This window comes from Hippocampus bargibanti, linkage group LG06 (genome assembly GCF_051943395.1).
Source record: "Hippocampus bargibanti isolate YZ-2025 linkage group LG06, ASM5194339v1, whole genome shotgun sequence".
Taxonomy (NCBI): Eukaryota; Metazoa; Chordata; class Actinopteri; order Syngnathiformes; family Syngnathidae; genus Hippocampus; species Hippocampus bargibanti.
Window position 1 is genome coordinate 22967037 of NC_142739.1, and position 21904 is coordinate 22988940.

Genomic DNA, 21904 nt, shown 5'->3' on the forward strand with positions numbered 1-21904 from the left:
CTTTCTCTCCGCATTCATGTATGATCTGGAATAACTGTCATATTTTGTACAAAAACAAATCACTGTTTTTGTCGAGATGGATTGACTGGGGTATCATTTATGTAAAGCAACTTTTTAACACAAACAATATTTTAATGAACTATGCTGAGTTTCTCAATACGCATCAAATCCCTGTGACCCCTAAGGACTTTGCCATCGTTATGGATGCCATCCCAAGTGGTATCATAAGCCTGTTCAAGGGTCACTCCGCTACTCCCGACAGACCACCGCCAATTCCAGTGACAGAAACTGCCCTGGGGAAACTCTGTTTCTCATCAATTGCTCGAAATCGGAACCGTGCAATTCGACATTTGTTTCAAAAATCCTTTGTGACGGTTCCCTACGTTGTTCATCACTGGAGAACGTATGTCCCAAATATCCCATGGGAAAAGGTTTGGACCCTCCCATATAAATTTTTCATCACCAACAAACAAAGAGAAATAACATACAAACTTTTGCACCGTTGCTATCCTGTTAAACATAAGATACGGTCCTTACAGGATATATCATGTACATTTTGTGAAGCTGAGCCTGAAACTGCAACTCACCTCTTCTGGGCTTGTCCCGAAACTACTCGCTTCTGGAAACACTTTGTCAAATACGTTCAATGTAAAGTCACTTCTCTGTTCATATTTCATTACAAAGACATGCTGTTTGGATATTACAGTAAGACCAACGATAAATATTTTATTATTAATTTATTAGTTTTTCTTGCCAAACATCATATTCATAAATCTAAATTTTGTGGGAGGAAACCACTATTTGTAATATTTCAAAATGAAATGAAACTATATCAGAAAACAATTCAACCATCTGCCGACCCAAATGCTATCAAAACACATGATTTGTTGATGAAATATGGCATAGGATGATGTGCTTGCCGAAATCATCTGGTGTCCCCCCCCCTCTCTTTCTTTTGTCAATTTCACTATGTTGTGCAGACTCGATGGAATGTTAAAACCCCTGGCACCCCCCTTCCCCCGCTCTCTCTCTCTTCTATTTTGTTCTTCTCTCCTCTTCTTTCTTCTTGTAAAATGATTATCTGTCAGGAACTTCTATTTCCTGTGCGATCAGGTACTGTCTCATACGCGATTATGTCACCTAATGTATGTTGCCAACTATTTGGAAAATATCAAGTATGCAGAAAGATTTGCTGAGACGCACCTCAGATGTACTTTTAGAAGCTCCACAAGCTATTCAAAGCCAATGGTTTTGTTTACTTTTGTTGTGTTTTGTTTGCAGTGTTGTTTGTTTGTTTCTATTACTTTGTATGTTTGCATGCCATTTGAATTAATAAAAAAAAAAAAAAAAAAAAAAAAAAAAAAAAAAAAAAAAACAGTGAGGGAGTTCCACTTTGGGTGGATTTGTGTGACAGCTAGCTAATACTGCCCACTTTCATTTTGCTTCCACAAGCGTGCTACTTCTCAATATGAAGAGAAAGATCGTGGGGAATTTGCGTCTTAAACCTTTTGTTTTTTTGCTCTTTGGTAACGAGCGTCTCGGCCATATTTTATGTGGCATGATTTACGTTAACTCATCATATTTCGCACAAAAGTACATTTCGAAGATATTGTCACTGTTTCCGTGTTTGTACTTTTTAAATGTAAATTTGGTGGTTCGGTTCACCAAATGTTGGTGCTTAGTGTGTCTGTCTACTGTAAATACGCCCTTCAGAAACATTCAATGGGTTACAGTGTCGTATTACAGAACTGCCTTCCCCTTGCGTCACGCATCCAGTGACGCCGGGTGACTCCTACCTGTTCTGGGACAGCGAGGAAGTTCCACACTTGCGTGGATTTGTGTGACAGCTATCTTAAATATTTGGCTTCCACGAGCATGCTACTCGAAGTGAAGTAAACGATCGAATGGGACTTGCGTCTTAAACCTTTTTGATTTTGCTTTTTTCCCCTAAAAAACATGGCAGATATGGACACCAACGGGGCCTTCAGTCGCAAGAGGAGGGCTACGTTTGCTTCGGGGAGAGGAGCGAGTCTCAAGCCGATGAATGAGAAGTGTATGTCGGCCACTCACTTATCAGTGGCCCCTGGCCGAAAAACGGATAGCGAGGCAGGCAAAGTTGACCGGTTGTCGGAGACAGCCCGGTTCATAACAAAGTGTGACAAAAAGAAACGAAACAATGACATAAACGACAGATTAAGGTGAGTTGTAGAGGGTATTAAAAAAAGAAAAGTGGAAAAAAAACTTACCAAAAGTTTGTTCTTGTGTTTTTGATCCAGCATCAGACAAATATGCTCGTGTTAGCTTGTTTTCTTGCTGCAGTCCCAAGCTCTGATCGTTACTGGAACTTTGTTTGCAATTTTCCACACACAAAAAAAATGAGAACGTTGAACTGTGGTGCACGTGCTTAAAGTAACCAGTTCTAAATGCCAAATGGTAACAAGTGGCTAAAAACCTTTCAGGTGCAAAATCATTATGAGCTCTGTTGACATGATTGGTTTAGCGATGTGGCATTCAATGACTTGAATAAACGGTGTTGTTTGAATAGAGTTTGTTCAAGAGTTGCAACAGCATTTTTCTTAATAATTTCAGTGAAACCACACCAAAAAGACAGCTCATTAATCCAACTGACGTTTTTATTCTTTCTCCATCAAGCTGTCACAAGACACAAGAGTCCCTGCTGACTTCATCCAGTGGTTTCAGTAACTACAGAGGTATTCTAAATTGGTGCGTGGTTATGCTGGTAAGAGAATGCTTTTCATGGTAGTATTTTCACATATTTTCAATATTCTGTAGCTTGCCTTGATTAGGGGTTGTTGGTTACTTTGAATGACAGGATCCACACAAGCTCGACTTTTTCTTGTTGCAAAGAAATTTTGAACATTTTCAAAATTGAATGGTGACAAGAAAAACTTGTTTGCAACAATTAACAGTTTGAACCCTGAGAAAAATAAAAACAACAGTTACAGTTTGCGCACGCACATTACTTGCAAACAGCCTTCAATGAGAAACCAGCGGATTCCAGGTGTTCCTCGCCTGTTGCCCTTAGTCAGTAGAGAAAGGCTCCAGCTCACCGGTGACTCTAATGAGGCTAAGGGTGATATACTGTATTCGGGTACATGAATAAATCTAACATGCATGCTGTTGGAATGTGGAAGGAAACTGCCGTACCTGGAGAAAAGCCACACAAGGGTGCTGCTCGTCACGTTCCATTTGTTGAAATATCTCATGACAAACCACATTAATATTAAATTTTAACAAAGGACAACCGTTTCAATATACAGTCAAACGTCAGTTTTCGAACGTCTTGGTTCTTGACCCAATTCGGTTTTCAACCCAATTTTTTAATGCCTTTGTTTACAACTTAAAATCGGTTCTCGACCAAACTGAGCGCACCTAAATGTACCACTCAACCCCCCTCCGCTTCTTTATTATGTCACTTTCTTGTGTTTCGTCTCATTGTGAACAACAGCACTAACCATGTGTAGCGTTCCATTATGATCAGGATAAAAAAAAACAGACATTGATTACATTGATTATAATGGGAAATGCTTTGGTTTTTGATCAAATCGGTTTTCGAATAGGTTTCTGGAACAGATTATGGTTGAAAACCTAGGTTTGACTATAACTGTAATCTCAAACCACCTCAGCATACTACTGTCTCCAAATCTGCTGGGGATTGAAAAATAACTAGTGCAACAAAAATATCAAAAAATAACTTTACAAACCAGTTTAATGACGCTATATATTGTACTCAATATTTTATGACCAAAAGTATTATACACTGAGTAGTAGTAGTTGGAGTAGTAGTAGCAGCAGAAATAGTTTACAAAATATTTGGTGTTTTATAAACATTTGCGTCTAAGAACATTGTTTTTCTTATTCAGTGTCAGAACTGGTCCAGCGTCAACACTGTATAAATATACATCTTGGCAAGGTGTTTTGTTTTCGATCGATAGTCCCCTTAATGTGCTTTGAGTAAATTTGACAGTGTGGTCAAATCTACCTCAGTCCAAATAAAATTCACTTTATGTACTCACAACTCCGATTATTTCAAGGGATGACACAATGTTATGTTAACACTATTTCCAGATAAGATGTCTTCTCTGTTCAGATAAGAGACAGAATGTGAGCGACTGGTAACAGGGATGCGGCTGTAGCAAAGCCTGCCTTCTACTAATCCAGCCTTTGAACATAGATGGTTGTGTTCATCACGAGAGGTTTTCTCTTCATTCCTACTGAACTTCTGTCCCATCCCCAGGCATGGAGCCTTTGTGTGGGGTAATGAGATATCACCAACCATTCACAAATAGAAAGAGTGAGCCAGAGAGATAAAGAAAAAAACTGATGAGAAAAAAGTAGGATAAAGTGGAAGAACATTTTGAGGCAAGAAAGATGAAGAAAATAGAGAATTTAACCCAATGATGAAAAAAAGTGTCAGCGAGCAAGTGTTATTTTGCAAAAGAACAACCTGTAACTGCGATCTGTAACTCTTGTTTTTATTACAGATACTTAGTAATGCCCGACTCTTCCTAGAAAACCTGTTAAGGTAAGAATGCTTTGCTTTTAAATCCCCTCTGTGTTTAAAACAAATGTTCTTTAGTAATCATTTTATTCCATGACCTTTATTTTTATTGGGTTATAGAAATTTATGCACAGTGACAGTTTAAAGTATTTCCCATGGAAAGGTCAGCTTGTGTAACACTTTCCGCAGTCAATATGGTTTCAAGTTACTGAGACATCATCAGACTGAAAAATCACTACTGTTATTAAACGTCTGATCACCAGATATAGTAAAGTCTCGTTATATCGATATCGGATATATCGATAGTCCCGGTTATAGCGATACTATTTCTATGCACGCACGGAGAAAATTACATGCAAACAGGGTCGGATATATCAATAGTCCCGGTTATATCGATATTTTTTCGGACTCCTTTGAATATCGATATAACGAGACTTTACTGTATTACTCATATTTTAGGTGTGAAATGTGACTATATAAGGGGCACTCTTTTGCAAAATGTATCGTAGCTTTAAAACCTGGAGGATAAAATAAAAATATGTATTCAACAGGTTTCCTTGTTTTTGTTGTGCCATTTCACTTCATCACTTTCTTAATCTTTTTTTAATGTGCTTCAATAGATATGGCGTTCTGGTGGATCCCATTCAAGTGATTTCCTTATTCTTGAAGGACCCCTACAGCTGGCCTGCAGTGTGCCTGGTAATTGGTAGGTAGAAAACACATACAGCTCACTGTATTTTCCGGTCTATAAGGCGCACATAAAAGCCTTCATTTTCTTAAAAAATAACGACCCTGTGCCTTATACGCCGGGGCGCCTTATATGTGAAATAATATTGAGCCACAACAGGTCTTGCAACTACTGTCAGCAGACACGACTCAATTTCCCCCTTTAAAAGAAGTAGTGAGTAACCCCAGCCTCTACTGTAGCGCCTTATAATATGGTGTGCCTTATTTTTGGAAAACTAAGGTACAGTAAAGTCTCGTTATATCGATATCGGATATATCGATAGTCCCGGTTATATCGATACTATTTCTATGCACGCACGGAGAAAATTACATACAAACAGGGTCGGATATATCGATAGTCCCGGTTATATCGATATTTTTTCGGACTCCCTTGAATATCGATATAACGAGACTTTACTGTATTTTTATATATTATATTTGGAAAACCTTTTTCATTCATTGAAGGTGCGCCTTATAATCCGGTGTGCCTTATATGTAGAAAAAAGCTTGAAAATACACCATTCATTGGGGGTGCGCATCATACTCCGCTGCACCGTATACAACGGAAAATACAGTATGTGGCACAACAGTGTATTAAAATACTTGTGCCACAATAATTATTGAAGTAGGTGAACATATAACAATTTGTGTTCCAGCCTTTGAGTCTGGAGGAGATGGTTTGGAAAACTATGGTATATTTATATATTTTAACCTTCACTTGAACTTTTTTCATTCATTGAAGGTGTGCCTTATAATCCTGTGTGCCTTATATATGGAAAAAGTTTGAAAATTCACCATTCATTGGGGTGCGCCTTATACACCAACATATATGGTATTTTTGGCCCCTAAGGCAAATATCATTATCAAATGATCATTGATCATGACACTTAGAACATATTGAAGTCCTAAAAAATATGAACCTGAGTCAGTACATTTTTTAGCATGTAGAATTACACAAAGGGAAATTTAGACTCATGAAATTAAAGATTCAATTATTATATTAGATCCAATGTAGGTACAATTACCTCAACCACAAACTATGAGAAATATGTATAAACCGTCAATGAACTGGATTGGATGTACCTTTATTCGTCTCGCAGTGAAGAAATGTACATATATAGTATACATTTACATGTATAGTATAATATTGTGTCATTTCTGTTGTGCTAAAACTTTTGTTATGCTATACTTGCTACGATGGACAAAAAGATTCATTGTTTTCAACAGTGTCCAATGCCTTTATCATGGTGGCTCTTTATACTGAAAGACAGTTGTCAAAGGTAAGTCACAACAACCCAGCATTTTTGGATTCTTTTTCTACAAACATCCTTTCATAATAACTCGCCATCCCAGTCGCCAGCAAAAATCAGTCTCACAATACAGTATGTAGCTGCCTATAACACCACCGATACCAAACATAGTTTGATATTGGTGGCTTATTTATGAAAACGAATTACGCTAACCCTTTATGTCTTTCTACTAGGGTTCATTCAGTGAACGTGTGGGCTTTCTCATCCATAGTGTTAATTATGCTGTCATGCTAACATTCCCTGCCGCAGTGGTACTCTTGGTGCCCTCAACGACCCCAGGTAAAATGTATTTTTTTTTTTTTACCGTTATGAAGATGCCATTTCTCATGGCTCTCAATTAGGTGCTAACTCAATAGCATTGCTGTGGGCTGGCTGACTGTAGTACTACCTTGTCATCTATTCTCACAGAGCGCCTGCAACCTACGTAGCTATGTGGAAGATTGAAAAAATGTCATTGCAGTAAAGATTAAGAGGGCATTCCTATCTTTGTCCTTCGAAGAATCAGTCGATGCATTTGATTGTGCAGTAAAAAAAATGTATCCTATAAGCATGTCATAATTGGAGTCGGTTAGTGCTAATGGACCAGTTGGTCATGACTGGATTGTATCCAGCTGGCGGAGGAAGAGAAGGCAAGTATAGGAGGAGGCTCATCTTGCCATATAGAGAGTATGCTTTGTCGGCAAGGGTCACAGAAGTTCACAGTCGTCTGCCTGATGGAAACCATAGAGTTAATGCACACATGCCAGGCTTTACGATGCACTAAAAGTATACGTGGTCAGGTTTTATGTTCAGACAACATTGGGAGCCAGTAGTGAGTCGGGCATGTCAACCCTAGGCCTTCAGTAGTGCTACGTATGAATCAATCCGCAGCTGCGAATGCGGTGTGGTTTACTACACGTCCACTAGAAGGTGCTGTTGGCCAGGAAATAACTTGTGACTTGAAGAAACTTCAGAAATACTGTCATTAAAATGTTTGAATCTTTCCTATGAGCGTGTGGATTCATAATGACCTTATAAAATTGCAACATTATTTGTTATTTTAGCTAGCTTCAGACCTGTTCAACCTTTCTTAATGATTTCCTTCCTTTTCTTTTTCACCTTTTTCTCAGTCTTGTAAATGGCTATAACAGTATCTCTGCAACCAAATCCATTTCTTGCCCTCCTTCAGCCATTGTGGGTTGACAAAACCTCTATTAAATCGACATAACAATATATTTGCTCATGCCGCTTGCTACCCAGACAGTGTGCTATCTCTGTCCAGTATGCTCTTATCACTAGCGGTGAGTGATACTATGATTGGCTTGTGACTAGCCAATCATGTGACGAGCCAATCATAGTTAGCGAAAACTCCAGCGCCTGCCAGCAGTGGTGGCCAACTCGAACTCTGATTGGTTAAAGCAACAGTTGTATTGACATTGATTTTTATGCTCCAGGGCCCGCAGAACTGATTGTGCCTTGCAGTCCCTGACGGCCCACCACTATTGTGAGCACAGTACCATTGTAAAAAAAAATAAAATTGAAAAGATGTTAAGAAAGCGAGTGCAATTTTCTACCAACGCAAAAATACATTCTGAAAATCACACCTAAACCCAAAACGGCTTCACCGATGACTACTGTATCCCTAGAAAACTTCAGACTGTTCTCAGAAAAGACAAATATAAATTCCAAACGTCCAATTTTTCATTTCAAAATTGTTCCCCTGCAGTGGAACACCCATGCTCAACTTTCCCCGCCATGCCTACAGTGTGACATGACTTTGTGTTGTCTTTAAATTACTCATTCACTGCCATTCCCGAATTTATTTGGGAATTGAAAAGCATGACGTGGAGCGCCATACCCGAATTTGTTCGGGTTTTGTTTTTTGTTTCCCTCCCACAAGGGGGCAGCATTTGCCTTTTGTGGAGCCGAACCCATTTCAAGCTCAGACAACTCCAGATCCATATAACTTAGTCATTAACTTTTTTTCTAATGAAGGTTTCTTACGCTGCATTGAATGTTTATGTAATCCTAAAACTCAATATTCTATGGGTCCAGCAATTTCGAGTGAAAATGACAAAAACCCTGGCACTGGAGTGGACACATTTTTACACATCGTCTGGCAGTGAATGAGTTAAAAAAGAGTGTGCTGATTCGGACCGTTTTACTTTGGGATACTGGATGTAGATGCATTCTTATTCCCATTATTTCCCAAGAGGAAATAAAACCTCATCTTCCCTTAACAGGTTGCACTGTAAAGTCATTTACAAGCCACCTGTCCGTTTACATCCATGTTTAGATGGAGACAACTTCATTATCCCCGTTAGATGACTTGGCCTTTTTATGAGGTTATGACTCCAATGTCCTTACTTAGCAGATCTTAGCAGGAGGTGCAAGTCGGTACTCGCCTAACTGAATTGGATTGCAAACACACTTTAAGACAAAAATTAGTGCATCCAAAAGATAGTCTGCCAAATGAAAAACTTAGTAATGTAGTTTATTCAATACATTGTAAACATGAATATTGTAAAGAGCAATACATTGGGGATACTAAACAAATTCTCAAAAAAAGACTTTAGCAACATCGCAAGGATAATACTAGTGGGCCTCAATCTGCAGTACATATGCACCTAAAAGCTAGCAACCACTCATTTGACGACAATGAGATTAAAATCTTAGCGAAAGAAAATAGATGGTTTGAAAGGGGAGTAAAATAAGCTATTTTTATAAAACAGCAAGCCCCTTCACTAAATCGCCATGGTGGTGTGATATTTAATTAGGATCGTGCTTCCAACACACTTCTGAGATCATTACCACATAAACTTAGTTATGCAGGTGAGGTGATATCAAAGCAAATGGGGCAATCAGGCCACGTCATAGACCATAATCAGTCAGGACAATAGATCAGTGTAGCCTCAGGGAATAGTCCTCTGCTCCCACCAACCTTGGAGCAGGGACCTACCATAGCAGAAGTCTGGCACCGCCACCTCTGGACAGAAGGGATATATATATAGGGCCAGAGCTACCAGCAAAATTTTAGTTCGCTGACGAAGCCTCTTGGATGAGAATCAAAACGTCCGAAACCTTCAAAGAAGGACAGATGACGTCTGAAGCATCCTTTTCATCGATGGACCACTCCTGTATGACTGAGAGCTCACTCAGACGTTTTGTGTTTGTGTGTGCACATGTCCATGTTTGCAATGTACTATGGAAAGTAAAACCCTCTCGAAAACCTGTGCACGTTGAGTCCCTTCCTCAGACTGGGTGGGTGCATTTAACGTTCTTTTGCCCTTCTCCATAATCAACAGGCCGATATAAATACCCCCCTCCCCCATCAAGGTCAATGTTGCCCCAAAAGTTTCACAGGATTAGCATAATGCAGTATGAGGAGTCCAGATTCTTGACATTGCTTCTGTCCTTTAGTCATCAGTCTAATGCAGTCCTATATCATTTTATGAGACACATTATGAGGCTGATAATGGGTTTCTTGCAAATACATGATAATTTGGTTGTTCTGTTGCATGTATTACGCTGAAATGTTGACTTTGGCATTGAGATTAGTTTCCGTGTGCAAACACGGCAAAAGGCAGAAAGTGTCGCTTCTGCTTTTTGTCGTGCCCGCTGCCTTCGCCTCTTACTGGGAGGTGAATGAGTAAAGGAGTGAGCCCATCTGTCTGTTCTCCTCCTCGCTCTGCTGTTCACACCGGAAGGGCAGTACAAGAGGGCAGGTGTGTGTGTATAAGACCACCAAGTGTGTTTGCAGACACACTTGGCTTTACAGCGGGCAATAGAAAAGGGGGAAACACAAAACTGGAGTCATTGCTGTCTTAAACATATACACCTCGAAATTTCATTGCTTTCATTTTACCTAAGATTACCATTTGTGTTTTTGATCCAAAAAGCCCTTGAGGCTTTTTGTTAAAATTCCACGAGCGCAACAAGTCTGATCATTGGAGAGCAACAAGATACAAGTTGTCTTCCTGTAATTTGAAAGACATTCGGACATTGTGTTGGGTTTGTTTTTTAGATTGGATTGGATCAGCCTTTATGCGTCCCGCAGTGGATAAGTTTTCATTTCACAGCAGCAAAGTGATGAAAGTAAGAGGAAAGGAAGAAGTAGAAAAACAAAATACAGGAACTGCTAGAAAGGCAGCCACTCTCGCAGCAACAAACCCTCTTTGTTGTATGAAGCAGTCCTAGATCAAAGAGGAGAGGATCAAAGCGTCCTTTTCACCAGTGGATCAGGGATTTCAAGGTGAAATGTGCACATCTGCTACAAGCTAAATGTTGAAATAAAACATAAAGCTGTAGCGTCCATTGACAAAAAAAGATTGCCTCACATCTTCTGTTCCACGTAAATCCACTTCAATTCCAAGCCGCGACAGTTCCACATACGCATCGGCCGCATTGTCCGACAGCACCGACCTTTTTGCTGAACAAATCGGGGCTGTGAAAATGCTGCCCATTACAGGTGCAAAAAAGCAAAATCTCCCCAGAGCTGTCCAACGATGACAGTCAAATGGCACAGACATTCCTCCCAAATCAAAAACAGTGCTGGCATCTTTGTGTTGCGGAAAAGGCATCACCCATATTAATAGTTTTTTTTTTAAATATAAAACGACATCACAGAAATAGTTTATGAACTTAATGGCAGTTTTATGTCATGTATGTAAAGTTTATGTCATCACCGCATGTGCCACTATGATCACCGGTAGCTTGTCTGGAGGTTACATTAGCCAGAGAGACAGATGGCATACGAGCAAGATCAGCTGTGATTTGACGCCAGGCATTCTGACCTGCACCTTATTCTGCTGGCGCAGCAGTCTTGATGTGTGTGTAATTGTATAAGTGCGATAAAACGTGTGCGTGTGACCCTCTGCCGGCAAAATCCTGCTCCTGCTTCAATATCACATCATTGTGCCATTCACACGTTGGATGTTGACGTCATCTTTTTTGCTTTTTCAGTTGGAGGTGCTTTTGCACTGAGTACATACACCATCCTCTTCCTAAAGCTTTACTCCTACAAGGATGTCAACAAGTGGTGTAGGGAGCTGAGTACCATGAAGGCCAAAAAACTGGCGAGGTCACTGTCTTGTAAGTGACACGCAAACGTGCCAATGGCCTTTGCTTGTGTGGTTACAGTGACATCTATAGGCACGCATGTGATACCGCAGCATTTCAATCAATCTGTCGCATGACTTTTATCTTTTGTCGTTTTGTCCACAGGTCCATCATCGAAGTACAACAATAGAGATGACCATAAAGTTTGTTACCCTGGCAACCTTACCATCAGAAGTAATTTTATTTTGCTTGTTTGATCACGGTTATTTTTGCTATCTATTACTCGTGTAAAAAAAACAATCAAAATGTCACTTTTTATTTGGTATTTGTAGACCTTTATTACTTTGCCTTTGCTCCGACTCTATGCTACGAGCTCAACTTTCCTCGCTCTCCGAAGATCCGCATGAGTTTTCTCCTGAGGAGACTTTTTGAGATGGTAAGACGTGACTGAACTTTCTTAAGTTTTAATTATTAAGTCAAATTAGCCTGGATCCACATTCAAATGTGAATTACTTATTGGAGGTAAAATAATGAATTAATAATTGAAAGCTTAGACTGTTCTTGAGCATAGTTGTCCAACGAACTGTGTCAGAGTCTTCAAACATTGGCATTTTAACAGTGTGTTTGTCTATGTCCAGCTCTTCCTCATCCAGATGTTAGTGGCCCTAACCCAACAGGTATTTTTTTCTGAAATCACTTCAGTGCCTTATCTGAAGATGAAAATGGTCCATATTTGAGAATATCCTTCCGCGTATTTTCCTCCTACCCTCTAGTGGATGATTCCCATCATTGAAAGCTCCATGAAGCCGCTGGAGGTGAGAATCGGATATTCCAGGCAGTTACATAGTTGTCTTGAATGAGTAACAGTTTTTTTCCCCTTCTTTCCTCGCTTGGATTGGAGGACATGGATCTGTCTCGGATGACTGAGAGACTCTTGAGATTGGCTGTGAGTAAAAAAAAGAAAAAAAAACATCTATCTATCTATCTATCTATCTATCTATCTATCTATCTATCTATCTATCTATCTATCTATCTATCTATCTATCTATCTATCTATCTATCTATCTATCTATCTATCTATCTGTCTCTGTCTCTCTAGCTACCCATCCTATACAGTAAACAGTTTTGTATAAATTACATGCACAATTATACAGTAATAAAAATGGATAATATGAAATATAAAATGATTAAAACGACACTAAAAGGTAAGTATAACATTTATAAATCAACTGTATAGTAAACAGTTTTGTATACATTACAGGTACAGTTATACAGTCATAAAAATGTATAATAGGAAATATAAAATGATTAAAAGACACTAAAAGGTCAGTTTAACATTTATAAATGAACTGTACAGTAAACAGTTTTGGGTACATTACAGGTATAGTTATACACTGTAGTAATAAAAAATGACACTAAAAGTTATAAAATTTATAAATGAACTGTAAACAGTTTGGTATATAGTAATAGTATTCAATAGAAAATGTTGCTTAAAAACAACAGATTGACATTGTGTACTATCCTGACGTGTAAACGTCACGTCAGCCATTTTAAATGGATTTCGACTTACGACCGTTTGAGTTACGACCGTTTTGTCGCAATGGAACCCGGTCGGAACTCGTATGTTACCTGTACTGTATATATTTTGACATTATTTTATGCTGTATATTGTTTCTCGTGATGATATTGATCCCTGTCTCGTTATAGGTTCCCAACCACTTGCTTTGGTTGATGTTTTTCTACTGGTTCTTCCACTCTTCTTTGAACTTCATAGCAGAGCTTCTGCGCTTCGCAGACCGACAGTTCTACAAAGATTGGTGGTAAATGTTTGTTACTGCAAATTTTTGCTGTTGTTGTTTGCACTTTTCATTTTCAGTGGACAGGTTACTGTAATTCATGGCTGTGAATGTGTGGTGAGTGACAGTTGATCATTTTGAAAAGCGTCGGGGGTATCAGACGGTATTAAAAGTGTCTGATAACGTTTTTTTTTCCATCTGTATTAATGAAAGTGTCATCCCCACTGATCCATTATTTAGGCTCTGTAAAGCCTCAGTATCCTTTTTTTTCCCTGACTCATCTTTCAGGAACTCTGAGTCGGTGACATATTTCTGGCAGAACTGGAACATCCCTGTTCACAAGTGGTGTCTCCGGTGAGTTATTCGCACACTTAAACTTGCAGACGGAGCAGTGAAATTCGTGGAAGAAAACTCAAGGGAGGGTTTGGTTTGGTTTGATGGAAGCAGACTGTACATGCTTGGAAAATGGCTCGAAAGAGACTGCATGTCCCAAGTACAACACATGGCGCAAGAAAAACAAACACGGCAGAGAAAATGCTGCGTCATTATCCAAAGCAAAGTCTTTTTGGAGGGCAATGAACAAATACTGGTATTTTATTTCAGTTATTGATAAGTTACCGTTATTAGCAACGACTGATTTGAATGATTGTAATATGTACAGTAAATCTAGGAACTGACTGCAAATAACATATATTATACTTTTCCTGGCATACCTTTTCCATCAGAAAAGAAAAAAGCTCATTTATTATTTCCCTTCAGAAACAATATGTTTAAACAGTGAACCATCTCTTCCTTCTGCACATTAAGACATCAAGTATCCATCAATACATATGTAGTTGGGATCCTCTTAGAAAACCACAAATCCCCTCATGTCTATATTATAGTGCCACCAGGTGGCTCAGCCACACACATGAAAAAGGGCTGTTTGGAACGATAATTTGAGATACAAGTGTTTTTGCATGACAAATGTATTCACAAATAAATTACATTTTTTGTATTTTTTTTTGGACATGCAATACTTTTTTTTTTTCCACCCCACTCCCACACCTTTCAATTTTGCTGCTGTAAATTGGAAATGTTCCCATTGTGGGACTATTAATGGCTTTCTGATTCTTATATCAAAGCACCACTAGTGACTACTGCTTGATAGTTGTGTCTTGTTATTATTCATGGCAAACTATCAAGGCGATATACAGTGGCGAGAAGCATGACTGTGTGGATTTTATTGATGAATTTATTTAAATTTCAAGCTCAGTTGTGTGTTCATGTTGCAGGCACTTTTACAAACCGTTGCTGAGGAGAGGTTTTAGTCAGATAGTCAGCCAGTCAGCAGTCTTCTTCTTGTCGGCGTTCTTTCACGAGGTATAGCTGAGCCCGTCAACAACCCTCCTGCTCATGCAAACCTGTCGAAACAGATATCAAGTTTCAAAAGTTCAATACCATCTGTTGTCCCTGCCCCTACCCACAACTGTGTATTAGTATCTGGTGAGTGTTCCTCTGAAGATGTTTCGACTGTGGGCTTTCATGGGCATGATGGCTCAGGTAAGCTGATTTGGAACATGAATCCTGTGAATGTATGTTTTAAAATGTTATGTTGGCTTTCAATTGTACTCATTGACTGCCAGACGTGCAAAACTGTGTCTACTCTAGTGCCAGGGTTTTTGTCATTTTTCAATCAAATTGCAGGACCCACAGAACATTGAGTTTTAGGATTACATAAATATTCAATACAGCATAAGAAACCTTACTCTCTTCTTTCATCAGAAAAAAAGAGTTAATTCCTAAATTATATGGGTCTGGAGTTATTTGAGCTTCAAATGGTGGTGGCTGTAAAAAAAGCAAATGATGCCCCTTGTGGAAGGGGTAAAGCATTTCCAGAGGTCTGACCAGCGCTTTATTGGCAAATCCGAGAATGGCAGTGAATGAGTTAATCGTCCAAAAATGGTTCCCTGTCCACCTTTTGAGCATGGTTGATCTGGAATAGACTTACAATACAATTTTTTCTCTCCCGCTCCTAATAATTATCAATGTTGATGTCTTTATTTTTCATTAGCTTCCGTTAGCCTGGTTTGTTGGCCATCACCTGCGTGGTAACTATGGCAACGCCGCAGTATGGATTTCACTCATCATTGGTCAACCCTTTGCCATCCTGATGTACGTCCACGACTACTACGTCTTGCATTACCGACAAGAGGCCCACTGATCTGAATGTGACTCTTTGGCCCCTCAATGCGCACTTTAGCAGACACTCAAGTCTATTTTGCCATGGCAGCCGTCAACTTTACCTAAACTTTAATGTTGGTGACCAACTCGTTTTTTTACAATTATGAGGTTTACATGTTTTTATAATCAAAGTCAAAGTCAGCTTTATTGTGTCACATTTGTTAAATATTTTAGGTTGGGAAACCTCCCCTCATTGATTTTAAAATTTCCTGACACAGCCTCTTAGAAATTGAATCCAAATAATTGTGTACAGTGAGACCTCAACTTACAAACACCTCAAATTACAAACTTTTTGTCTTACAAACGTCAAATGTATGAAAATTAAACCTTATAATAAGCACTATTTTCATAATACACACCCACCACGGCTGGCGGAGTGATCTTCGGCGGAAGCACACGACGAACAGCACCAGACGTTAAGTTACCAACAGTCCTTATGGAAGGTGACTCTCCTTCCATAAGCCATCAACGACCATCAAAAAGTTGAATAAAACTTTTACAGCACAGTTTATTTCTTTAATTACAGTTGTCATGTAATGCGCCTCTCTTTCTAAACAGCAATTCACTTTGACCTCCAACGCCATTCCATCAAGCCATAAAAATGACCATCACAAATGTAAATAAAGTGACTTTATGATACAATGCAGTGTATTTTTTTTCATTACAATACAATAGCACATTTATTATACATAGAATAAGGTATGTTGTGTGTAGTTTTAAGGCTTATTTAGTTGAAAAGTATATTTTATGGAAACCCAGGAACGGATTATTCCCATTTTAATGGTTTCCTATGGGATTTTCTTTGGAGATACACACTTTTCGCCTTACACACTCTGTCTGGGAACCAATTAAGTTTGTAAGTTGAGGTCTCACTGTATATGCTTTTTTAATGATTTTTTTTCCTCTCTTGCTTGCCCTTGGTTTGTGCCTTTTTTGCCAGTAACCTTCAGCAACTTTAACTTATTTCAAAATGGTACAATGAAAATTAAAAATGTTCTTTATTTACCCAATACCTCACACTGAATGTGCTGCACCAAAACACGACATTGGGCTATGCAAACAATTTTTATTTCTGTTAATTTTCACTTCCATCTACTATGTCAGTGATGCATTTGTAAAAAAAAAAAAAAAGTGAATCACGGAAAATGTTAATGCTGACTATGTTTAGGAAGTGCCTTTACAAATATCATCATAGTTCACTCGTCATCAGGTTTGGTCAAAATGTTACTGTGAAATGAGCGCAAAAAAACGGTATGCTGTGTGATTGGTTTGTAGTATGGTTTGTATATTTTGTTATATTTTCACTCTTGTTCGTGCAAAAAAAAAAAAAATGTTGCTGTGGCGTCCATGAATATATATTTTTAATGAATCACTTTCTTTCGTAGTTTCTTGTTATTCAAATAAATTGTATTTTAAGTTTTTGATGAATCAGACTCCAATAACGTCGACTAAATTGTGTTGAACAGTGAGTCGACAAACACACCTACACCATACCAAGCACCCGACGAGGACAAGTCTGTGAGTCTGCTTTTCTTCACTGTGACGTTAAATTCAATAGAAGGCCTTCAGCAATCACAAAGTGTCTGTACATGTGTGATTTGTTGCCATGTTTATTGACATATAATTTTTGACACTACATAAATTGACGATCTTTACAATTTGAATAGAGATGTTTTTACTGTAAATTAGAATTAATTCTCCGAACATGTCCTGTACTGTAAGATAGTTGGGTTTGATAAGGAAAAGAAATACTAATTCATAATATATGTCTATCTATCTGTCTATCTATCTATCTATCTATCTATCTATCTATCTATCTATCTATCTATCTATCTATCTATCTATCTATCTATCTATCTATCTATCTATCTATCTATCTATCTATCTATCTATCTATCGAACCATCTATTGAGGCAACTAGATAGCTATTTAGCTATCTAGCCAGCTAGCTATTTATAAAGTGGGCTAGATATCTATCATTCTATCTATCGAGCTAGCCAGCTAGATTGCTATTTATCTAGCTATTTGGATATCTAGCTAGCTATTTAGACAGCTAGCCATTTAGATATGTAGCTAGCTAAATAGGTATCTATCTATACAAAAGACAACAGACAGTTTTGGGTGCATGAAGTCCTTTCTCAATTGCCTGAACATTCCATCAAATTTTAAGGCAAAAAGAAAATGTCAGCATTCTGCAAAAGGAGACTCATAAAGATCAGGCACCTCCATCTATCGGCCCCTCATCCCCGACAAATTTATCATATCATATATTATGCGAACAGAGCGAGCGACGTAAAAGCTGCAGAAACGTTGCCGTCTGGCATCCATCATCTACTAATTCTTGACAGGAACAGTCTTTCAGTTCTCCTTGCTGGAACGTCATCATTGACCCTCACATGCCCCCGTAACAAAAGCACATCCTTCACTGATCCTCCTGTCATATCTGTCATAATTCCTTCAAATACAGATAAACCTCTCGGTCGATCTTTGTATACGCTTGCTTTGGCATTTCTTTTTTTGGGGCGACGGGGACGTGAGGTTTGCCCTTCACTTCACCTGTGTCCTATGTCTTTGTGTCGTTTCTCAGTAACAGGTTGATCCATGGCCCCTTGTCCAGACATCCGTTACTCCGGATGTTTCTAAGGAACGTTGTCACGCTGTGAGTGATGATGATCCTCTCGACAGGAAACCAGGAGACACAAAACTGTCTAAGTCTGTCTCATGGGATGTAGCAGAGACCTAGTACTGGGGTATGAGAAGACTTTGGATGAAACGTACAGTATTTGTCAATTCATACAATTAGGCAAATACCATATTTTCTGGTGTATAAGGTGTACTGGAGTCTATGGCGCACACCCAATGAATGTTGTATTTTCAAACTTTTTCCATATATAAGACACACCGGTGTATAAGGCGCACCTTCAATAAATGAAAAAAAAGATCAAAAAATAGTATCTCAATATATAAAAAATTAGAATATATAGGGAAACCACATTATAAGGAGCTACAGTAAAGGCTGGGGTTACGCATTACATCCTCTACAGGGGGAAATGGAGTCGGTGGCAGCTGACAGTAGTTGCGAAACCTGTTATGGCTCAATATGACTTCACATATAAGGCGCACCTGCGTATAAGGCGCAGGGTCATCTTTTGAAGAAATTCAAGGCTTTTGTACACCGGAAAATATGGTACAGTGATACCTTGGCTTACAAACTTAATTGGTTCCCAGACAGAGTGTGTAAGGCGAAAAATATGTATCCCAAAAATTAATTTCCCATAGGAAATCATTAAAATGAGAATAATCCATTCCCAGGTAACCATAAAACATAATTTTCTACTTTCTAATTTTCTAAGCCTTAAAACTGCAAAAAATATAGCTTATTTTATGTATAATAGATGTGCTATGGTATTATAATTAAATAAATAAACTGTATAATAAAGTTGTTTTATTTACCTTTGTGATGGTCGTTGATGGCTTGATGGAATGGAGTGGCCGGTTTCATCAGCATTAAACATTTGATGAGGAACGTATCCTTCTTCTTTCACCATTTTGAGGAATGATCCCTTGTAGGTGCTTTCTCTGTTAATTGTGTTCCTCATCAATTGTGTTCTGTTTAGCTGGGTTGATAGCTTTTTTCATCAAGTGTACAGATGGGTTGTGCGGGTTGTTTGTGGAACCTGATTGATGGGATATTTTAACCTTGCAGTCTACACTCTGCCTTTGAACTATCAAAGTTGAAACTCTCTCACTGGCGTCTGCCTATCTCTTTAATGTTTAAACCACCTCCCCTCACTGCTGCATTCTTGACCAATCACATGGCTTTAACCGAAGACTGGGGGTAGGGAATAGAAGACAAAAAAAGTCGGCAGCCATTTTATTTTTTGGAGAATGGCTTCACTCTCTCTCTCTGTCTGTAAACCCCCTCCCCCCACCCTCACTGCTGTGTTCTTGAGCAATAACGTGGCTTTAACCGATGACTGGGCGCAGGGAATAGAGGACCAAAACAAGCCGGATGCCATTTTGTTGTTAAAAGAACGGGCTCGTTCGCGAACGACACATCACTCATTGAGGCAGCTAAGTGTGTATCCTGAAAAAAAGTTCATATGCCAAGGTAAAATTGTCATAAATTTAACGTTCGTAAACCGAAAAGTTCGTAAGCCAAGGGGTTCGTCAACCGAGGTATCACTGTATGTTAAGTTTTGTTGTTTTCTTGTTGTGGTGGGATTGATTGCATAACCAGGGATGAGAATTTTACGCCGATTGGCGGATTTCCGACTATTTGAAGTCCAAATGGCCAGATAAAACTAAATATGCATTCTTACTTTTTTGCTGTTCATTTCCTGTTTCAGCTTGTGTTGGCAGAAAGCGCAATATTCATTGGGTGATAGTCACGCCCGTTGGCAGAAAGCGGCATTTTGATTGGATGATCTTGACTTAGGTGTCCTTGATGTCGAAACAGGTAAACGCCCTCTTTTGAAGAAGCGGACGAGTAAAAAAAAATCAGATTGATTCGCCTTTGTGGAGAGAACAGATTCTAATTTGCAATGAAACAATACCATCGATGAAACAGTCAAATGTCAGTGGCACTATGACAAGCCCCATGCTAACGTTAGCATCAATATACCACTGGCAGCAGAATGCAAGTGTGCAGGCCAGCTAGCAGTAACCTTTGCGTATGTACCTGGCAAATTGACTTTTATTCCGATAGTTTGGCTGGATTTTTACCAATCATGAGGAACAGAAAACCGTTCATATTCATGGTAAGTTATTTTCAATAATACATTCTGACATTTTGAGAAGGTTTCTTCAGCCGTCATCTGTACAAAAGTGAAGGTTTCGGACGTTTCGCCTCCTATCCAAGAGGCTTCGTCAGCGAACTAAAGTCTGACTGGTCGTATCGGCCCCATTTATATATCCCTAATGTCCAGACCTGGTGGCGCCGGACACAGCTATGATAGGTCCCTACTCTCAGGTTGGGGGGGGCGCGGGACCCCCCCCTGTGGCCCCACTGATTGTTCCTACATTCCTGACTAACGATTGGCCTATTACACCCACTCCCCCCGGTATCACCTCATCAGCATAACGACCCTCATCAGCATTGCGAAAGTTGCCTAACCTGTTTTGCCTGAGCAGGCTATTGTATGAACGATCCAAATTGAACCTCACTCCACCAGACCGGTTTAATGAAGGATTTTGTTGTTTTATAAGAATCGCCTCTTTTACCCCCCTTTCAAACCATCTATGTTCTTTCGCTAAGATTTTAACCTCATTGTCGTCAAATGAGTGGTTGCTAGCTTTTAGGTGCAAATGTACTGCCGATTGAGGCCCACTAGTATTATCCCTGCGATGTTGATAAAGTCTTTTTTTGAGAATTTGTTGAGTCTCCCCAATGTACTGCTCTTTACAATTTTCATTCTTACAATGTATGGAATAAACCACATTACTTTGTTTTTCATTTGGTAGCCTATCTTTTGGATGCACTAATTTTTGCCTTAACGTGTTTATCGGTTTGAAATAAGTAGGAATTTTATGTTGCCAAAGGACTCTTTCTAATTTTTCAGAAACTCCTGCAACGTACGGTACTGCTACTCCTCTCCTTTTAGAATCTTGAGAATTATTGTTTTCGTTCGCTATTCTTTCTTTCTGACATTTGTTGAATGACCACTGAGGGTACCCACAGTTAGTGAGTGCTCTCCTGATATGTTTTGACTCCTTTTCTCTACCTTCAGTGCGAGTTGGTATTAGTTTAGCCCTATGCAGGAGGGTTCTGATAACTCCTAGTTTATGTTGTAAAGGGTGGTTAGAGTCAAAAAGTAAGTATTGGTCAGTGTGCGTAGCCTTCCTAAAGACTTCTGTTTTTAGCGCTCTGTCCTCTTTTATAATAACTTTACAATCCAAGAAGGCTAGTTGGTTCTCTTGAATGTCCTCACGAGTAAATTTAATGTTGAAGTCTACAGAGTTGAGATGATCTGTGAAGGATTGAATTTCTTGTTTCTTAATTATGACAAAAGTATCGTCCACATATCTAAACCAGTGTCTAGGTTTTGTCCCTGGGAAGGATGTGAGGGCCTGTTTCTCCATCTCTTCTCTACCTGAGGAAACTTTGGCATCATACGATGTGACTTCTCTCTTTACATCTGTCCCAACCCCAGCAGCAGTCTCAGTGGTGAGGACGAGGCTGCTGGCGGATGTTTCTCTGCATGAAAGAACCAAACTGAAACCGGATCACATCTGCCAATTATTAGAAATCTGCCTTAATACTACGTATTTTCAATTTCGGGAAAAATTTT

At 39.1% G+C, this 21904-nt stretch overlaps 1 protein-coding gene and 1 long non-coding RNA gene across 2 annotated transcripts in view; one reads left to right on the forward strand and one right to left on the reverse strand.

Annotated features, from left to right (window-relative positions):
- The window catches only part of LOC148896834 (uncharacterized), a 138302-nt gene extending 135978 nt beyond the window's left edge, over nucleotides 1-2324 (reverse strand). The window contains exon 1 of the long non-coding RNA XR_016115265.1: nucleotides 2247-2324. This is a non-coding gene — a long non-coding RNA (uncharacterized LOC148896834). The remainder of the gene's footprint in view (nucleotides 1-2246) is intronic.
- LOC148896836 (diacylglycerol O-acyltransferase 1-like) lies at nucleotides 1405-17035 on the forward strand. The gene is made up of 17 exons (XM_088998420.1): nucleotides 1405-2198; nucleotides 2653-2740; nucleotides 4506-4546; nucleotides 5143-5228; nucleotides 6476-6528; nucleotides 6732-6837; nucleotides 11500-11628; nucleotides 11761-11829; nucleotides 11928-12031; nucleotides 12234-12272; nucleotides 12369-12410; nucleotides 12497-12541; nucleotides 13303-13415; nucleotides 13680-13745; nucleotides 14666-14753; nucleotides 14871-14933; nucleotides 15445-17035. The coding sequence occupies exons 1-17, from the start codon at nucleotides 1957-1959 to the stop codon at nucleotides 15592-15594; spliced, it is 1524 nt and encodes a 507-aa protein (XP_088854546.1). The 5' UTR covers nucleotides 1405-1956; the 3' UTR covers nucleotides 15595-17035.
- Nucleotides 17036-21904: the final 4869 nt, after the last annotated feature.

Coding starts and splice junctions, on each gene's coding strand:
- LOC148896836 (XM_088998420.1), top strand. CDS start 1,957: ATGGCAGATATGGACACCAACGGGGCCTTCAGTCGCAAGAGGAGGGCT. Junction 11,830..11,927: donor TGGCAACCTTACCATCAGAA/GTAATTTTATTT, acceptor TGGTATTTGTAG/ACCTTTATTACTTTGCCTTT. Junction 13,416..13,679: donor CAGTTCTACAAAGATTGGTG/GTAAATGTTTGT, acceptor CTCATCTTTCAG/GAACTCTGAGTCGGTGACAT.